Here is a 19,442-nt window from a genome sequence, read left to right as displayed (position 1 = left end):
ACCTTAGTGACCATGTCGATATGTATTGTAACCTATCAAGGATAATTGCATATAAGTGGGCCTTTACTCAGCCATTCCCGTTTCAAGTTGTTGCCTGTCTGTTCCAGTGACGTCATTGCTGACATAATCGATTCGTACCGGTTTCTTTCATTTTCCTGAGTCGTTGTCCGTAAGGTTGTTTATCCCTTCGATATATTCGGTGGACTAACCTTTGCGTAAACTAGAAGAATGCTCTGAAATGGGCCAGATATCGATCGATCTGGTTTGAGGTAGTGGTTGTTGTAGTAGCAACAAATGTTTCTATCCTTATTAAGAAATGTAATAAAGGGACAAATATGTTTTCACCGTGATGTCTACTTCCTGGATAGTTTTATTAAAATTAAATTTTGCAATCACCATTATATATGTATACCGTATATATATGAATCTCCAAAACCCTTCTTTATCAATCCTAGAGTGGTTTAATATAAGTCTTTTATCGTTTATTCTTAGACGACCTTGGGTACGACTAATAGAAAGTAATTTAGCCTGACTGGAGTTGGCAAGGTCGTTTCATGTGTTTTTACCTAAAGCTTTTTCTTCATAGTTGTTTTTTCTATTGCTTGGTGGGCGGTGCTCTCTTTCGTTGCTAAGTTCTGATGATGGTAAAGGTTGAGCAAGTCTTGTTTGAACCTGGCGTATCTTGACGTTTCTCTACAGAGGTGTGATTGTTACGTCATAAGCTACGAAGTCTTGTTGGTCGCCAAGAACAGGATGGAGCATGAGTGTCTGCCTTGTTGAAGATGGCGATTCTATCTATGGAGTGGATGATACATTTTAGAAAGGAAACCTTATTTTAGTCTTTATTTAATCACACGAAGTATGATTTTTAAAGTAAATTTTAGGGATTTAGAAGTATGTTACAGTTACTTTAAAAGCATTACTACGATTTTAAGCCAGACAGTTAATGGAAAGCAAGAATTTTCTTATTTCTGGCAACATTTATATTAAATCCCACGTTTAATTCTGTCAATTCATCGTTATAAAGATGCAAATGTCACGTAACTGAACTTGGAGAAAAGTTGTTTGTCAGCTTTCAATTGAACACGTTTACAAGTAAGCAATAAAGGCTTAGGAACTAACAAAATCCTGCTGTTCGTTATAGCTTGGAACACCTGGTTCCGTTGGCGGACATTTTTGTCTTGTAACGACTTCCGCCTCTTTTCGCGCTTCTCGACTTTGCACTGCTGAAATACGACTGGTACATATCAATTTGCCGCTGCCATACTTGCATACATACATTCATCAGTTAGTTTTTCGCTTCATAGAGCGTTTGCAGTTTCGTTTGATCCAGGTGAACGAAATTGGCCTAGAAAGTAAGCTATGTCTATTTTTGCTATTTGTACTAAATGAAATAAAGTAAAGACGACTTGTAAACCGTTTCTGTGTAATGTGTTCCGCCGGAGGCTAATGGTACCGTCGAACGATAAGCTTTACGAACGGCGAAGTTCCAAACTTCAAAACCCTTTGCTCGAGAAGGTTGTCGGATAGGTTATTTTTCTGAAAAGGCTGAATGGTAATGAAGGAGGAGACGCCTGTATTATCTTTTAGCCGGTAAAATGGCTGGTTGTGTAAGGTTCCAAGCCTTTTCTGGTTGGATTAGTAGCATAGTCTTGGTGTTTCTGTACCATTCCTTCTCATACATTTTGTAAATAGAACCTAATTTATTCTCATGATTCCTATTCCAACAAGTGTATTATACAAGTATGTTTGACATGCGTATTTTAATCCTTAGTTTTAAAGAATGAATACGTATGTTTTGTTTAGATATTTAAGAAAGCTGGAATTATCTTTAAATTTCTATCATGACGTCAAAGGTCCGTGAACACAGGAACTTGCTTTAGCCACCCCCACCCCACTGGTCGTTTTGCATTCACTTGAGATAGCGTCTCCATGGATACCTTTATCGCATGGCTTGCCTTTCTGGTACTGGAATGTTGCTTTCGGAACACCCCCCAAAAAGAACGATGGTCTATACTTAACTCTATAGAATACAATGATCATGAATTGGGAAATTTGTTACTTTCTCTTCCCTGGCTTTCAGCTATATGTTCCCCAGTTTGTCAGAAACTAAATCAAGACTTGAAAATCAAAATAATTTCTAATTTATGTAAATAGTTTTCTTTTGTTGGTAGAGAAGCATATTCTAAACCCTGCAATGTTGACACGCCCCCGTGTTTGGTTGCATAAGTGAGTTACCAGGTGGTTGATTGTGTATGGAGGTGGGCGTGGCAATACTTCCTTTATTTCCATGTAATTATGGGTCTCTCTTTCTCTCTCTCTCTCTCTCTCTCTCTGAACGAGGTTGTGCTGCGAAGATAATCTCATTGAAGTGACATTGCTTACTGGGTGTGTTTAATTGCTTTTGCATTTCCTTTACTATTGTCATTAATAGTTTTGCTTTTGTTTCTGAATTTTTTTTTTTTGGGGGGGGGGGTGTTATGTTACAGACTGTAATATGCAAGAGGCTGTGTCTGGCCGGAAGGTCCTGGAAAATTAGCATGCTGCTTTTCCAACCAAAAGTAATAGCCAATAGTAGCAGTAGTAGTAGTAATTGTAACGTATGTGCATCCCTGTGTTATGCGCTATCTACTCCATCATTATCATTTGTGTGTTTTTTATTGAATTTATATGATTACAATTAAACAAATTGTTCAGGTTGATTGTGGCTTGGACTGGGTCTTTTTTGTAAATCTTTTGTATGTAAATATTTTTTGTCCAATAAACATTATTATTATTATTATTATTATTATTATTATTATTATTATTATTATATTATGGTTGTTCAGAACAGACTAATGACTACCGTCTGTAAATCACACATGGCTGGTTGACTCTCAAACACTTTGGGAACGTATTTCTTATTGCAGAACGTTGAAGTTGGCGGGGGGGGGGGGGGGGTACTGCTAGTGATGGGTGTTTTTGTGTTGGAACATTGTCGAGGTCAAGGCGGGATTAGTGTTGCTTAGACGAGCTTTCCACTGGCGCTATTGATTTATCCTCTATACTTAGTCATTTGACCTTTAATTAATTTAATTTTCCATATAACTAAAAGGTCTCGTGAGTCCCCCCCCCCTCCTTGTTTGCAAACAGCTGTTAAAAAAAGAATGGCTGATTTCCACATTCATGTTTCGTAAATGATGGGGTTTGGCCTTCATACAAAGGGTATCTCAAAACTTTCTCGTTAAACCTAAAGCCTTGGCCGAAATACCTAAGCATTTCGTGTAGCTTGAAATTTGCTCGGCTATCTCTACGCTACTCGATTAATACAATTGATGTGTTTGCTGCTTGATGGGGCCAAATAGTTGTGACTAACCTAGAGTTAGCAGTAGTTATAGGTAAATCCCTTTTCTAATACCACCATTCGACAGTGTTACGGAGAATATTTTTATAAATCATCTGTACATTTCTGTTAAAATCTCGTACAATTGCACTTGGACACTAAGACTTATTAGCCATGTATATAGCCTAGCCCTTGTGTTTGGTCGGTACTTTATGGTCGTATATGTTGTACACTTGAAGATGTTCATTACCTGAAGCCCATCTCCCCACCAACACCTCGGGCTGTGAAGAAGGAAGTTAGTTATCCGGTCATGTGTAGGCCGGTTGTGCTCAGTGGGAGCCACATCTTGCTTTCACCTTTTTCCCCTTTCCCAGTCCAGACTGGTTTTCTCCCTCCCGAACAAATGGGAATGTGGTAACCATCCCTTTTCTTTTATGGTATGCGCCGTGAGACCCCTAGTCCTCTTATTGCCTCCACCTCCCTTTACCCCTCTTGTTTTACTACTCCACCGAACCTGAGTACAACCTATAGTAGTCTATGCCGTAGTACCACTCGCTCGGGAGCAGAGATTCATTCATATCATTTTGGCTTATATACCTTTTGAAATTCTGGCTTGGGGAGTTTAAAGATATCTTCTAAATTTAGTTTCATAACAGTATTGAGCAACATATGGACCTGTGGTATCGATCTGAATTCGTTGTTTATGGCAGTTTACATGAAGAGTATTCATGTAAATTTAGGACGTCCTAGATAATCTGTCATGGCAGCTGACTGACATAATATGTATTGAGTGTCATAAGAAGCGGTGATATTAAATGTTCATAATTAAACAGCGACTCTTGGCAACGTTGACTCGATAGCGTGTCTGGGTAGAGGACGAATGGGGCGTTAGAGCTTGGCGTGGGGTTGCTGTAAGTCCGGGAGGGAGAGGTTTGGGGGAGGAATCGGGACTGGCGGCAGTGAGAGACACCAAGCTATAGACGCTTTTGGGGGAGGGGGTGACTTTACCCTTTATTTTCCTCTCCTGAACCACCCCCTCTCTTGTGTATCCCCATTTCCCGTATACGCTTGGGGATAGAGCAGACGGACCCCAGCTGTGTGTACGTTCTATTTCTTGTGCCAAGGCTTACCTTTTTCAGGCGTTCTTTCACTTGGCACAGATCTTAACCCCCACTTGTGTTTTAAAGGGACATCAATAGATGATATGGGAAACTTATGTTAAGGACAAAAGGATATGGCAGGTTATGAGTGTGGATTTAAATGCCTTGGGAGGAGCGGTCTTATGTTTTTGTCATTAGCACTAGACGTGTTTTCTGCACGGGGTCCTGCCAACAGTCTCTCGTTAAATCAGGATAGTTTTTAAAATGGTTCTGGGAGTATGTTAACAACATTGATTCGTTGATTAGGTTTCTAATGTTTATTTATAGGTATAAGTTTACATCATTTAGATATAAAAATACACAAACTAGACTCAAGAAAAGTATTATTATAATTGCACATTCTTATATCCTGCGTGTACCTATGTATTATATGCAAACGCATATCAGTTTGAATATCTCTATGGAGACATCTTCATGTGGAGAATAATGGTGACTTGTGACTTGCTCTCTAGAGATAGTACTCTCGTAACGTGGAGAGCAGGAGAGCTTACCCGACTTATAAATTTAACTGGGAACCTGCCCTCACGCATATGGATGTGATGAGTACTAAGTAGAATGTAATTAATGTCGAGATGATTTGCTCTCGGGTTTGTAATGACGCTTTTCATGCGGGTTGCACTCATTCACGTCCTAACTGGGTTTTAGCGAGGGCAAAAAAAAAAAAATTCTAATTCATAGGGGAAATTAATTTTGTTATTATTAAAACATTTTAATTGTTCATTACTTTAATCGGTTTTTTCCCTTCCCCTTCGGCTATTTTTCCATGTTTGGGGCCCTTGGGCACAATTTATAGCATCCTGCTTTTCCAACGGGATTTAGCTTAGCTAATGATAGTAATAATAATAGCTTAGCTAATGATAGTAATAATAATAGCTTAGCTAATGATAGTAATAATAATAGCTTAGCTAATGATAGTAATAATAATAGCTTAGCTAATAATTACTAATAATAGCTTAGCTAATAATAGTAATAATGGATTAGCTAATAATAGTAATAATGGCTTAGCTAATAATAGTAATAATGGCTTAGCTAATAATAGTAATAATGGCTTAGCTAATAATAGCTTAACTAATAATAGTAGTGATAGCTTAGCTAATAATAGTAATAATAAACGTTGTTCTGATCATATTCAAGGTTGTCTTTTTGAAACGTTATGTTCGTTAAGTATCAGTTGGTAATATGTCATTTATGACGACTTTGTTGCTTCGATATTTTAAGTTATTATTATTATTATTATTATTATTATTTACTAAGCTACAAACCCTAGTTGGAAAGGCAAGATGATATAAGCACAAGGGCCCCAACACGGGAAATAGCCCAGTGAGGAAAGGAAATAAGGAAACAAACTACTAGAGAAGTGATTAACAATTAAACAAAACAGTAATAATAGATTAAATTTATATATACACTATTAATACCAAAAACTAGAGGAAAAGAATTAAGGTCGAATAATGGCTCGAGCGTGCTCTCAAGCAAGAAAACTCATATTCAAGACAGTGAAAGTTGATTATGAAATTGTTATTAGCAATTAATTACTACCAAGGGACATTAATTCTATATTTGATAAGCATTGCGTTTTGCTTACCAAATTTTACTCTTGATTTCTAGTTACGGGTAACTACAAATGCCAGGGTTACTTTCATGCATTCAAGTTATGGGATGCATTATAATAGGTTATTTTTTGGTGATGTTGTTCCTTAGTTCAGAAAAAAATTATATTTAGGATTCTAATTTGACTCTTAAAAGGAATTTAGAATATACTTTTGACTCAAGTCCTGATCGATACATCTGCATAGACTTTAATAATAAAGAAAATTCGTAGGCCTGCGAGTAATAGCGTCAGCACCGGTGTGTCCTACTCGCACTATTTGTCCTGTGATAGCGTCCTTTGGCGTTCATTACGCCACTTGAGTGACTCACGACAACAACTGTTGAGTGCTTATCATTCGAAGGGTGCAGACTGAGAGGGGAGTGGTGTTGGATCTCTTCGTGTATTGGGGGGAGGAGTTTATATAGGAGATTGCAACGGTCCCTGTTTTTATTAGTTGAGTCATAGGATTAGGAGTCTTGGAGCTTAGGAGACTGACTGTAGGCGCGGAAGTGCTAGGAGTCACTGCTCTGACGTCACTGGTTGTTTGGTATGCACGCAGATGATAAACAACTGACTAGTCTACATAATTTGGACTAAAGCAAAATGGCATTATTTTTTACAATGTACGGTGTATTTTTCTATTGGTTTGTAATTAGGTATGTTGAATCGGGTCAGCATATTGTATGTTTCATATATTGTGATGAAATAAATGCATTCTTTTGTATTAAATACAAGACCTATTACTAAATGAAAGGGGACATTGTAGTCTAAAAGTTTTATGATAAATCTTATGCTACATCAATGCATCAGGTTAGAATCCTTTTTTTTAGGCTTGCTTAAGCTTTAGAAATCTATCGATTGAAATCTTTAAATCAAGTAATATGACTTAAATTTAACTCACTTGAAATCAGATTGTTATAAATACAAGTTGGCAACTGATCATTATACCTTATAACCGAGTTGAAAGTTAACTCTTAGATTATTGGGAAAAGTGAATATGTTGCTAGATGGTATATCTCTCATCCCCATAGCACCGTTGTGGTAAGTGGGTGGGGGTGGCACCATAGCAGTTGCTGTTGGCGTTGGTAACCTGATCCTGTGAGATTGAGGAGGAGACGGAACCAAAGGCGGTAAGGAAAGGGGTGGGAGTTAGGGGGGGGGGGGGTTTGAGGATTCCAAAGGAAACCTTTAAGGGGGGGTGCGTGGAGAGTAGGCAGCGGAGGGTGCCAGCTTTTCAAACTTGTCCCTCCGTAACTCAGCCATTGGTTGGTGAGCAGAGCAAATGCTGGGGGCTTATTGGAGTAAATATAGTTTATGAAATAGTTGTCCAGTAAAGCTCATTACAGTGGGGGCATGTGTTTAAAATGGAATACCTACACTTAGGAGGAGGAAAAGTTGCACTGATAATTAACTTGTATAACCATGACTCTTGGGATATTTCCAATGTATTTGAAATGGTAATTGATATGGGTAAAATTATAAGGATTAACAAAGCCCTTTGTCCTTTACAATAAAGTTTTAAAACAAAACAGGCACTTACAGTGTTACAAGGTAAATTATGGGTAGGCAAAGAATTGAAAAAACAGTAATAAAATACTTATTACACTACTAAATAAGGTAGCTCGAATAATTGTAGGAAGTTTTCTGTTGATATGCATTGTTCGTGCGTGTGTGTGTATATATGTATATATATATATATATACAAAAATCTTTCTACAATTATTCGAGCTACCTTTCTTAGTAGTGTAATTATATATATATATATACACACACACATACAGAAAACTTTCTACAATTATTCGAGCTACCTTTCTTAGTAGTGTATGTATGTATATATGTACATATATGTAATACAATATAGGATGTAATATCTGGAATCTTGTATACAATTCCGAGATTATATCAAATTTCTTTATATTTGAAAAGTAATATATCAAACCACAAGGGTAATCCCTTATTGTTGGAGTCTCTCTCTCTCTCTCTCTCTCTCTCTCTCTCTCTCTCTCTCTCTCTCTCTCTCTCTCTCTCTCTCTCTCTCTCATGAAATTAATGTTTTTGTTTCATTAATGGTAATTTGTTTTAAATTTGGTTACTTGGATGTTACTGGATGGACTGCATTATCTGAATTATCATGTTATTCATTTTTCCATTAGCTATGTAAAACATTTGTCCACCAAATAAAGAAGTACTCTCAGTGCACACTTGGCAGACCTTTGGGTCTCTCTTCAATTTCGATCATTTCCTCTTTTAACCCTCTTCTTCCACGTAATTTTCCGTCCAACCTTTCTTCTTACCTCGTATTTCATGCTTTTTTTTTTTGTAACAGTGTTAAATAGTTGGTGTCTTTAGAAAAAAAAAAGGGTTTTGAAATTGTGAATCTTGAATGAACCCTAAAAACTCCCAAAACCTTAGATGCTTTGTGTATCATAAGTCTCATCGGCAGTGCATAGAACTGCTTACACTCATTGCATCTTTCTTGCACTCACTATTAGGAAATGAAGGCACTTACTCTCCCTTTATATGTTACCCCTTGGGCTTCAATGAACCTTAAGACAGTTTCTTGCTTCTATCCTTTGACTCCTCTTCTCTCCGTCAACTGTTATATTTCCTCCTAAGATATACAAATCGGTTTGGTTTTTATGCTCTGTTAACACCAACATAGAGTAGTTTCCCCCCATAAGTAACAAGGCCTTGCTTTAGAAAAGAGCAATACAACAGTCATGGTCAATTTCATCCTGAAACATGAGTTGTGGATAAACGTTGTTCATTTAATCTTCACAACATTACTAGTTTCATATACCTACTTTTCACAATAGATTTAGCATCAGCACATTTAATCCCACAACACTGCACTTTCCTTGCATTTTGCATGTATTCTTACTACACATTTTTTTTTTTTTTTCAAATTATTGTCTCCTATTCTTCCACATAATCCAACCATATATTACTCGAATGCATTGTGACATCTAAAATGCTGAATGACTTCCTTAGTACCGTAACCATGCCTTATGATTCAACTTCTATAAATCTCACTTCATTCTTTTGCCTATGCCAGCCTTTTTATTAAGTTTGTGTACTGTGCATCTATATTTCTCACCCAGTTAATTCTTAAACTATTTCCTCTATTCTCTTCATACAGCTTCAACCTTTTTTTTTTTTATATATATATATATATATATATATATATATATGTATTGCACCGAGAATAAACATTCATGCTTTTCATAAAACAATGTTTGATTCAACATTTCTACGTTTGCTTTTATAGATCTCTTTTTCGTCAGCTATTTTGTCACTTCTTTTCTCTCTCTCTACCATCATTCATGTTAGTTACTCGAATGAATCAACTACTGTAATACCAGTCTTCTAGCCTCCCTATTAATTTCAAATCATTCATTCATTCATTCCATATTAATTTCCACTACTCGATGTTCTAAATGCTATTCATGTGAACCAAATTCCTATTGGTATTCTTTTTAACTCACTTGGTACAAACTTTCACCATCCCAATTTTTTTTTCACTGTTCCCAGTTAGCACATCCTCATCTGTAATATCTAATTGATCACATCACACATGAAATGTTTTGTACAGCCATTGTCGCATAACCCTCTTGTCCGTAACTTTTTTTTTTTTTTTTTTTTTTTTTTTTTTTTTAATCCCCGAATCGGTCACAATCTTGCCTACGTAATCTTTACATACACTTTCCTTTCATCATAAGATGCATAAATTGCTCTCAATGTACTTTCTATACCTTATTTTCTTGATACCCTCCATATTGACCTAAGATTTTTCTAGGTTTATGTTTATCACAGATCTTTTTCCTTTTACAATATACTGTACTGTAGTACTGTAATTTCAAACTAACCTAATTTTCATACAAACAATTTTGTTCACTGATTTAAATCTCAATCAAAATCCTGCTCTACACCTTTGATTTTGTACTAAGTTTGGCATTGCCCCTATGATCATTACAATTTATCACTATTTATGCTTCAATTCACCGTAATCATTATTCCTCGCATGCATTCCTTTGGGTCTTTTCTCCCAAACACACTTTACACAGTTTATACATCTTGAATGTACAGTAATCCTGTTAACTCCTGGTTCTTTTCTTGTAAATCTTTTAATTGGCTATTTTCCCCATCGACAGTCAATATTCACAAGGATTGATAGCCGTACACTAGAGCCTTATAATACTCGGTTCTGCTATTTTATTCTCCACATCAAACGATCTCCAAAATATTCATTACATTGGCCCAGTATGCATTGATGTTGGACAGCATTTCTTCACTAGCATACATTATTGTGAGATATAATTGTTCAAATGTATGCTTGGACATAATTCCTGGTACACCCAGCCATACTCCTACTGCATGGTGAGTTCCTGTTTAGCCTCGCCCACCACCTCTGTGATCTCTCCCTACACTCTGTTTAGTTACTCGCTGCAAAGTAAGGGTGTGATAGGGTGCGCTTTGGAGCAAGGTGTGCGAGGGACTTCTTTGTCCAACCGTGTGTTTTGCTAATTGATTTTTTTTTATATTTAAAACCAAAGCTTCCATACATTGAAGAAGTTTTCCATATCAAATGAAAATAACTTGCAGTTGCAAGAAAATTTTGATGTATGTTAAAATTTGAGGAAACTATATAGTATGGTGCGTAAGATAGGAAATTGGTTTAATAATCAAATATTATGCATACTGTACTGTAGTGTAATTATATACAGTACACAAATGAATTATGTCTGCCCTTCTCTTTATGTGGTGGAATGCAAAGTGAATTTGTGATTGCATACAGTATATTAACCATGAATCATTTGATGTAAAGCTTTTAATTTGTTATATAATGTTAACTAATAGTAGAACTTTGTATGTATTGAGAAATTGTTTAGTTTTGAAAGTTGTCTTTGTCAGTAATTAACCTTATGAAAATTCGCAGGTTGATGAAGAAAGAACGTGAATTATCAGCAGTAGAGAAAGCGTTGCTTTCTGCGGAAGGACAAGTAGGCGATTTGACAAACAAACTACTAGCATCTGAAGCTGAAAAGAAAAAGCTTGTCGCAGAGCTCAGGGTAAGTTTCTCTATGCTGTTGCTTATTGTTTCCCAAGACCTGAAATTGGGTTCTATCCCGTTGATAGGTAAGAAGGTTAAGGTTCATTAATTTTTTTTTTATGTTGTCTGTACATCTAGTTTAGAGGTGACTTTTGCACCATACTTATTGTACTGTTCTGTTGACAGTTATAAATATCGCCGATTGGTTACACTATTGATTGAAATACTGATTAATTTATAATCTGTTCATATTGGTAAATGGGTAGTGGATTGTTTCCACAGAAGTAAGCAGTTGTCGTTGCCTTTTCAAAATTAATCCTATTCTCCCATAACTGTATGTAGTCCAGATGCCTCAACAATTCTAGACGTTGACAAAAATGTAAAATGTTTTGTCAAGTAGCCACCACCTTAATATTTGGACCAATATTGATAAAAGGCCTAAGCTTTGAAGAAACAAATGCTCTATGGTATCAGTTTAGAATAAGCCTACACAAGGAATGCAGGTGTCATATTAGTTCTGTTAGTTGAAAGCAGGTACATAGCTAATGTGAAGATGGACCAAAAACCTGCGTGTAGTTGAACTGAAATTACTTCAGGCAAAGAGTTTGGAATAAAGAATGTAGAAGAACTGTAGAGAAATGACCATGAAGTGAGTGCTTGTGATTGATTCTTTCTTAACAAAGTATTACCTAATGGATATTTGAAATTGCACTATATTGCTGTCTTAAAGACTTAATTCAAATTTTTAGGTTTTTTTCCATTGTATTTTTAATTGAAGGATTGCATAAAAATAAAAAAAAAAAATAAAACCTTTTCGTGGTTATGTTGTTACATAAAGATATTGTATAATTTTTATTATTTTAATACTGCTTTCAATATTATGTATTTTAGATTAAAAAGGATAACACGGAAGAGTAAACTGAATATTTACCATTCATTATTGCAATACATAAATTACTTAAAAAGCTTTAAGCCATGATTAAATCAAATTTTCTAGGATTAATATTTTTTTCTTTTTTTTTTTAACTTGAAAGTCGTAAGTAGATTTTGCTTGTTTAGAATTTGAATTAAATTTCTTAACTATATATATATATATATATATATATATATATATATATATATATATATATATATATATATATATTAACAATGAATAACTGGAATTTTAAGTAAAACCTGTTTGTCAAGATCACCAACTGTGAAACTTGTTGAAATATGATCATTCTCAGACGTTGACATACAGGCTTTACTTTTTATTGCTGAATTTTTTTTTAATATTGAATGTTGAATGTTAGCTTTGAATTAGTTGAGGAATAATTTTAATGGTGGAGTGTTTTATGCTGGATAAAATACTAAATGAAGGCCCTGCAAAGTAGCCATTGCAAATGCAACAAATCACTGTATCTTGCAAAGTAGTCATCAGAGTAAGAAGTGTGGTGGGACTAGAATGGTATGCATTACATGTTGGTTGAGGTGCCTTTGTTGGGTGTTCTAGCTTAGGTGTCAGGAAGTTCTCAGTCTAGGCTCGACATTGAAATGGTGAATTGGCCTCAAAAACTGTCCACCAACACTATGGTTTTGCAAGAGAGACGGGGCATATCCTTTTATCAGGTTGGTTTTGTGCTCATGTAAAATTTTTAGGGAAAATGTTCACGAATTTACTTATTTGCCTTAGATAGCAAGTCACCACATTTGTTTTTTGGCTGAATATGTTAGATTTTGGATTGATTGTATTTTAAAGTCATGTAAATTTTTTTTTTTTTTTTTTTTAAAGTTCTCTGATGTTCTCTAGTTTTCATATAAGTTGTATAGTGGTTGTTGGGTTACTATGGGGTACTATTTTTTCACTGTAGTCTATATTCTTTTGAATGATGGGCACAAATAATGTATTTTATGTTCACGAGGTGTTTCAGTTTGTAACTGAAGAATATGGTGTTTTTCAAGTGAAGTCTGAAATTAATAATAATAATGTATATGGTTGTTATTGAGGGCCATATTTGTCTTCTGTTGAGAAGTATAGATTATCAGCAGGATGTGGATATGAGATAGTTCATTTTGTATTGAGGGACAGGTGTTTACAGCTTAGTGTTCTATAGTAGATGGTGTTGAAGGAGTGGTAGGGTTTTTGAAAAATTGTCCTATTTCCTATGCTCAGTAATTTGAAGAAACTTTGTGATTATAGTGTTGTTTATATGTGGACACATTTTTTTTTTTAGTTGCTAAACAGTTTTGAGTTTTCATTTTATGGTAATTTATCAGCTCAATTTTCACAACTTATTAAAAGTGCTTTTTTATAAGGGTGAATAGGTTTGGTTTGCTTTAATTTGAATGTATAAATGTGACTACTGTATTTATATAATGCATACTGTATTTGGGTAAATTTTTAATTTCACCCTGTGCAGGGCCAAGTCTCTTATTGTAAGGAAATTTCTAAGGATTTTGGTGGTGTTGAAGTTGATGGTCATGACCCATTCTACTTATCATTAACTTAGATAAATACACGTCTATAATTTTAATTTAGATCATTGCATTCTTTATTTTCACAGGATTTACGTGATGAAGTGGCTCGACTGGGTCGCCAGCTTAGTGAAGCTAAGGCACAGCTGGAGAGTGAAACGCTGATGAGAGTTGATTTGGAAAATCGTTGTCAGTCACTCAAGGAAGAATTGCAATTTAAGCAACAGGTATGAATCCTGTGTAATTTCTTTTTTATTTTCTCAGTGCAGGTTTCTGTCCTATAGGGGAACTGCTAAGTATATCAAATTTTCTTTTTTCCGGTAAACTAACTTATGAAATGCAATTTTGTGAGATAGCTTTTTTTATTTTGCAATTTAGTTTTTTTTTCTGCTTTTAAAGTTACTGTACTTATAGTCTCTTACTAGCTTAGTTTACTGTATTACATTTTTTTTACAATTTTCTTTTTTTTGGTAGGTGTATGAACAAGAAATTACAGAGTCAAAGAAGAGGAGACAGGTTGAAGTGTCCGAGATCGATGGACGCTTGCAAGTGGAGTATGAAGCAAAACTTCAAGATGCTCTCATGGAGCTTAGAGAACAATACGAGGAGCAGCTGAAGAATAACCGTACTGAGGTTGAATACTTATATGAAACAAAGGTAATTAGGTCTTGAATTTTAAAGTAACAATAACCTTGTGCTTACAGTTAATATTTTCTTTTAATAGAAGACAATGATAGGAGAAGGAATGTCAATATTTAGTACTGATAAGCAAATTTTTTCAGTTTTCCATAGTATGGGGTAAGATACTAAGAGTTTTGTCTGCCTTCCTTCAGATATTCATTCTGCTAGTTCTGTACATACTGTGGGTATCTGATTCGGTATTCCCCATCCTTCATCACTGCAATCTATTTTTCAGCTTCTTGATTAATTTATTTGTTAACTGATCCCATTGCATTCAGGTTCTCTCTAAACGTAAAAACTTTCAGAATCTGTGCTTATTATTTTTCATTGCCCATATTTTAGTTGCATAGTATTGCAGACATTCTGCTTTGTAAATGTTTAAATCTCTTCTTGTATGATGTACCATTGATATGACTAATTTTCATTTTATACTGGCTATTTCTGGCTGAAGGTAAAAAAATTTTTACCTTATAAGCATTTTTTTTTCTCCACCCCAACACAGTTCCCACCTAAATTCTCTTCCCATTTATACAGTTAAAGCATAACAAGTTTTGTAATGTACTCTATTCATGTTCCTCAATCCCTTTCATTTCTTCTATTACCATCTGTAGAATGTGACACACCACGGGTGTTACCACCATACCTTTTAACTGGCAAGCACATAGCTGCTATTCTTCTCTTCTGGTCACCATTAATATAATACTGAAACTATTTTTTATTATCAGTAGTTTAGATAATGATCCAGTGTAAATTAATTTGGTTTTCATGAATTTTTTAATTTTGTTTCTAGATTGATGAACTTAACAGACGGGAAGCACAAACGTCAGGCGACAGTGATGCCCTCAGTTCTTCCCTGAGGGAGGCAAGGAGCAAGGTGCAGGAACTATCTTCCCGCCTTACCTACCTTGAAAGTACTAACAACACGCTGGAGGTGAGTTTTTCTTTCTTGATAAAATCTTTTTTCAAAAGCTGAAGTGTAAATAATAATAGTTTTTTTTTCGGGGCGTTTAGTTACGCCTAGGTGTAAGTCTATAGTTTTTTTCCTTTTGCTAAAATGAAAATGGAATCAAACTGAAGTAAGATATATTTATTGTACTGGAAATATTGCCTGCCTCCTCAAAGAGCATATGATGTTCAAAGATAATGGTTTTGATTTATTTTTTTTATAAAAATAAATGTATTTACCATAAGTTATATATGGGTGTTGTTACAGAAGCAGTAGACATTTTCAGTATAGTGAAGTCCATAGTTTTATTTTGTAAAATATTTAATTTCAGAAAAGAGTTGAAGATCTTGAAAATCAGTTGGAGAATGAGAGAGACACCCATGAATCAGAGATCTTTACATTGAAGGAAGAGATTACAAGATTGAGGAATGAGATGAATTTGCAGCTTCAGGAATACCAGGATTTGATGGACATAAAAGTTGCTCTTGATATGGAGATTGCAGCCTATAGGAAGCTATTGGAAGCTGAAGAAGCAAGGTATGCATTTTCCATGTAGAAAACAGTTTATGATATTTACCTTTCGGTTACTAATTTCTCACCACTTCTATTTTATAGTTATTCTTTGTTTGTGCAAGACCTGTTTATTAAATGTTTCCATTGTAACAAATTGAAATGTTTAGTTCAATTGTAAAAGAAATGTCAAGGTTACTAATGTTACATCAAACATTTTCTAAGCTTCTACTTGTCTGCTTTATTTCTATGAACCTCCCCATTTGTTCATGATACTGCTTCACTAGGTCAGTTTAACATTTTTGAAAAATTTAAAATCTTCCCATTTTCTTTCCTTTAAATAAAACATTGAAGCGGTAAATAGTAAGCAGTCCAGAGTTTAAGTGCCAGTCTCTCCTTTTTTTAGTTTCCTTGTGACGGTTTATTTTAAACGTTCTCCAGATTGTTTGTCTATTACTGCGCCTTAAGATATCTTCCCCTGGATTTGTTAGCAATTACTGCAGGGAGTGTTCAAGAAAATGGTTTCTGGGAGATCCTGATCACCATTCATTTTGTATCATGTCTAGGGCAATATATTATTTAAATAACTATTGGGAACAGTGTGCTTTCCTATCAAGTTGAAAGTTCAAACTGCTAAAGGGAACCATCCTTTAGTTCAGGGGAAAATCTATGGAAGACTAGGCTAGTTGATTATAGCGGGGATTACGATAATGTCATACTTTCACCTTTCAATAATTTGCATAATCAGCCAGTTTTCAATAGTTTTGAGCTTCAGGAGCTCTGGAATCACTAACTTCTTTGTTGAAACTGGAAATCTAGTAAATCTTCCCAGCACAAATAATTCTGATCCCAAACACTCATTTACTAAGCCTAACCTTACTCCCCAGTTTGAGCCTAGTGTTAAGTGTTTCTGAATAGGGTTCTGAAATTTAGGTGCTCTTTTTAGATTCATTCAGTAGGCTCTCACAGAGCCTTGAATTCTTCAATTACTTTAAACTTCTGTGGCTAAACCCTTGTATTGCCGCAATCCTAGTTTTCTCTATTAAACAACTAGATTGTGAGGCAGAAGACAGAGTTGGTAGTCTGGACCTTTTTATCCCTACACTCACTAAAGTAAGTGCCCTTGAACAATCTAACGGGTTAACTCTTTTCTTAGTAATTTAGGGTCTCAATACATCTATTGCCAAAGTGATACCTCGTGCACATGAGCAGCAGTTGTATACAAATCTGGAAATCCGCTGGTTTTCCCTTTGTTCAACCTGTGGTATGGGAAGATAAAGAGGAAGAAAACATGGAGATACCTTGAAAATGAAGAATTATCTTCCTTTCAAACCTGGCAATATTGGAAAGTCCACAGTCAAATTTTTTTCAGTTACTTGCTGTACCCTACCCTATCTCTAGCGGAACCTTCCTTACAAAGGCAATTGAAACTTTCCATATAAAAGGCCGCACACCAATCAGCACTGTGGCTACAAAAGCAGGGAAATAGAATGGCAGTTACCCACAACTTTTGATCAGCTCAACCTTCCTGAAAAATAGACATAAGGTTACCCACAACTCTGGATTAGCTCAACATTCATGAAGAGACGAAAAGCTGCCCACAACTTTGGATTAGCTTAACATTCCTGAAAAAAAAGAATTCTGGAAAACAGGCAAATGGAGTCAAATAACATTTGATGAAAACAAACTGCTGTAAGACCCTGAATCTATATATTTTATTTGTTTTTTTAAAGCTTGCTAGTGTTGTATCTTGAATTTAGTTAAATTAATGTTTTGGTTTGCAGGCTTAACATGTCCAGTAGTCGTGGTGTAGTGATAACTGGGGAGAGAGAGACTCCAATTCGACGAACACCTTTACGAGGAATGAAGCGTAAACGTACTGTTGTTGAGGAAGATGTTGTCACGAAGTCCTCATTCCAGTCCTCGGCTAGGTCTTCTGGTGACTTGGAGCTTGTGGAAGATTGCCAAGAAGGAAAGTTTGTAAAACTACAAAATAAAAGTGAAAAGGTATTTGGTTTTAGTTTTTACAGCATGATGAATGATTTGTCGATTTTTTTCTCACTCATGTTAGAGATTAAGAAAAAAAAGTGGCCTATTATTTTCCAACTAACTGTGATCTTAATGGTAAATGTAAATTCAGTTCATCTAAAATTTTCTGAAAGGCAGTAGGTTTTGCCATATGGAATGTGATGAATATTCATGTAATTGATGACTTGAAACAGGATTTTAATCATAATTATCATTATTAAGTACATTAGTTCAAATAGCCAATTCATATAGTAAAACTAGCTAATAGAATTTACTCTGCAGTCATTGTTGGCCAACAAGTCTTCTTATACTGTTTACTTTAAGCTCAGAATGTAAGAAAAGCAAAATGTGAGTGTATAGGTATCCAAGTAACAGGAAATATTAAAATTACTTTTACTATGATGTGTATGTAGATCTTTAAAGAAAGAAGAGGAATGAAAGCAGTAAGTTCGGCATTTTGAACTGCCTTAATGATTTCTGGAAATCCTTTTTCCCATCAAGGTTAAAAATCATGAATATAAACAAATTGATACCTGTTGATGGTGAAATGGTTTTATCTAAGTGGTCCAATTCATTGATAAAAGCAGCTTTATACAATTACAGTAGTTTTTTTTAGTATAGAAATAGGTTGGTAAGCTATGATTTTATTTTTTTAGGCTCTTGTTGACCCAGTTCTTTTTCATCAAATTACAGGACATATCCATTGGCAACTTCCAAATTATTCGCACAGCTGGGGAAGCTGAAACCATTTTCAAGTTCCACTCTAAATCCAAGATTCCAGCTGGTGCCACCGTCACAGTGTGGTCTTGCGATACAGAGATGACACATGAGCCACCTCTTACAATAGTAATGAAGAACCAAAAATGGGCCGTATCTGATAGTATGACTACCAAGCTTTTGAGTACTAGTGAGGTAAGAATATTTATCTCTAATCATGTCAGGTTGCTTGGTTTGTAGTTTTCACCTGTCGAGTTTGTCTGTTAAATTTGTTTCCATTGAACTTTTCATTGCAAAATGATTCTTAAAAGCTTTTTGCAAAATTCTAGTGTAAAGCTGAGGCCATATGTTTGATATTTATGATGATATCCAGAATAAGGGAGTAGGATAGCCATCTCACCATGGTATTGGAAGTTTTCACAATTTTTATTTACTTACTCTGTATCATTCTTAAGATGTCCAAGTAGAAATATGGAATGCAGCCTAGGCTACGAGATGTTCGTGTTGCTCATGATCATTATGGTATATGTAAAAATTATTGCAGAAATTTTGGTAGTATCATATGTTAACATGAGTGCTTAGAATCAATGAAGAAACAGTCCCTTACGCTTTACTATGAGCTTGGTTCTTGTTTTCCAGTCTTTAATGACCACACCATTTCTAGTTAGAATCTACCTCCAGATTTTACGATACTGTGTTTTCACTCCCGAATTGAAATTAAACGTAGCCTGCAAATCTTTGTATGATTGTGTAAAATTGTAGCCATGGGAGTTACTATTGTAAAAAATAAAGCTGTATATGATAGTTCTTAAATTTCAGGTGTTGGTCTGCTCCATGATTTTATTACAATTAAAAAGTAAAAACTGATATTCTGATTTGGTACAGTGTATATGGTATTAAAAGGTTTGTTAAACCTGAAGTCCTCTGAAACTAGAATATCTATCTATATAATTTTTGGTATTGTGGGTTACGAATGCTAA

General features: G+C 35.1%; 1 protein-coding gene across 4 annotated transcripts in view; it reads left to right on the top strand.

The window, feature by feature from the left end:
* LOC137622933 (lamin Dm0-like) overlaps positions 1 to 19,442 on the top strand; it is a 40,955-nt gene that overhangs the window by 13,952 nt on the left and 7,561 nt on the right. For all 4 annotated transcript variants that reach the window (XM_068353508.1, XM_068353509.1, XM_068353506.1 and 1 more), the window contains exons 2-8: positions 11,010 to 11,142; positions 13,670 to 13,807; positions 14,055 to 14,237; positions 15,052 to 15,192; positions 15,539 to 15,744; positions 17,502 to 17,724; positions 18,439 to 18,657. In XM_068353508.1, coding sequence (XP_068209609.1) covers positions 11,010 to 11,142; positions 13,670 to 13,807; positions 14,055 to 14,237; positions 15,052 to 15,192; positions 15,539 to 15,744; positions 17,502 to 17,724; positions 18,439 to 18,657 — 1,243 coding nt within the window. The remainder of the gene's footprint in view (positions 1 to 11,009; positions 11,143 to 13,669; positions 13,808 to 14,054; positions 14,238 to 15,051; positions 15,193 to 15,538; positions 15,745 to 17,501; positions 17,725 to 18,438; positions 18,658 to 19,442) is intronic.

This window comes from Palaemon carinicauda, chromosome 30, assembly GCF_036898095.1.
Source record: "Palaemon carinicauda isolate YSFRI2023 chromosome 30, ASM3689809v2, whole genome shotgun sequence".
In the NCBI taxonomy this organism is placed as follows: Eukaryota; Metazoa; Arthropoda; class Malacostraca; order Decapoda; family Palaemonidae; genus Palaemon; species Palaemon carinicauda.
Note: the sequence above shows the minus strand (reverse complement) of the source record. Positions and strands in the feature narration are given on the sequence as shown.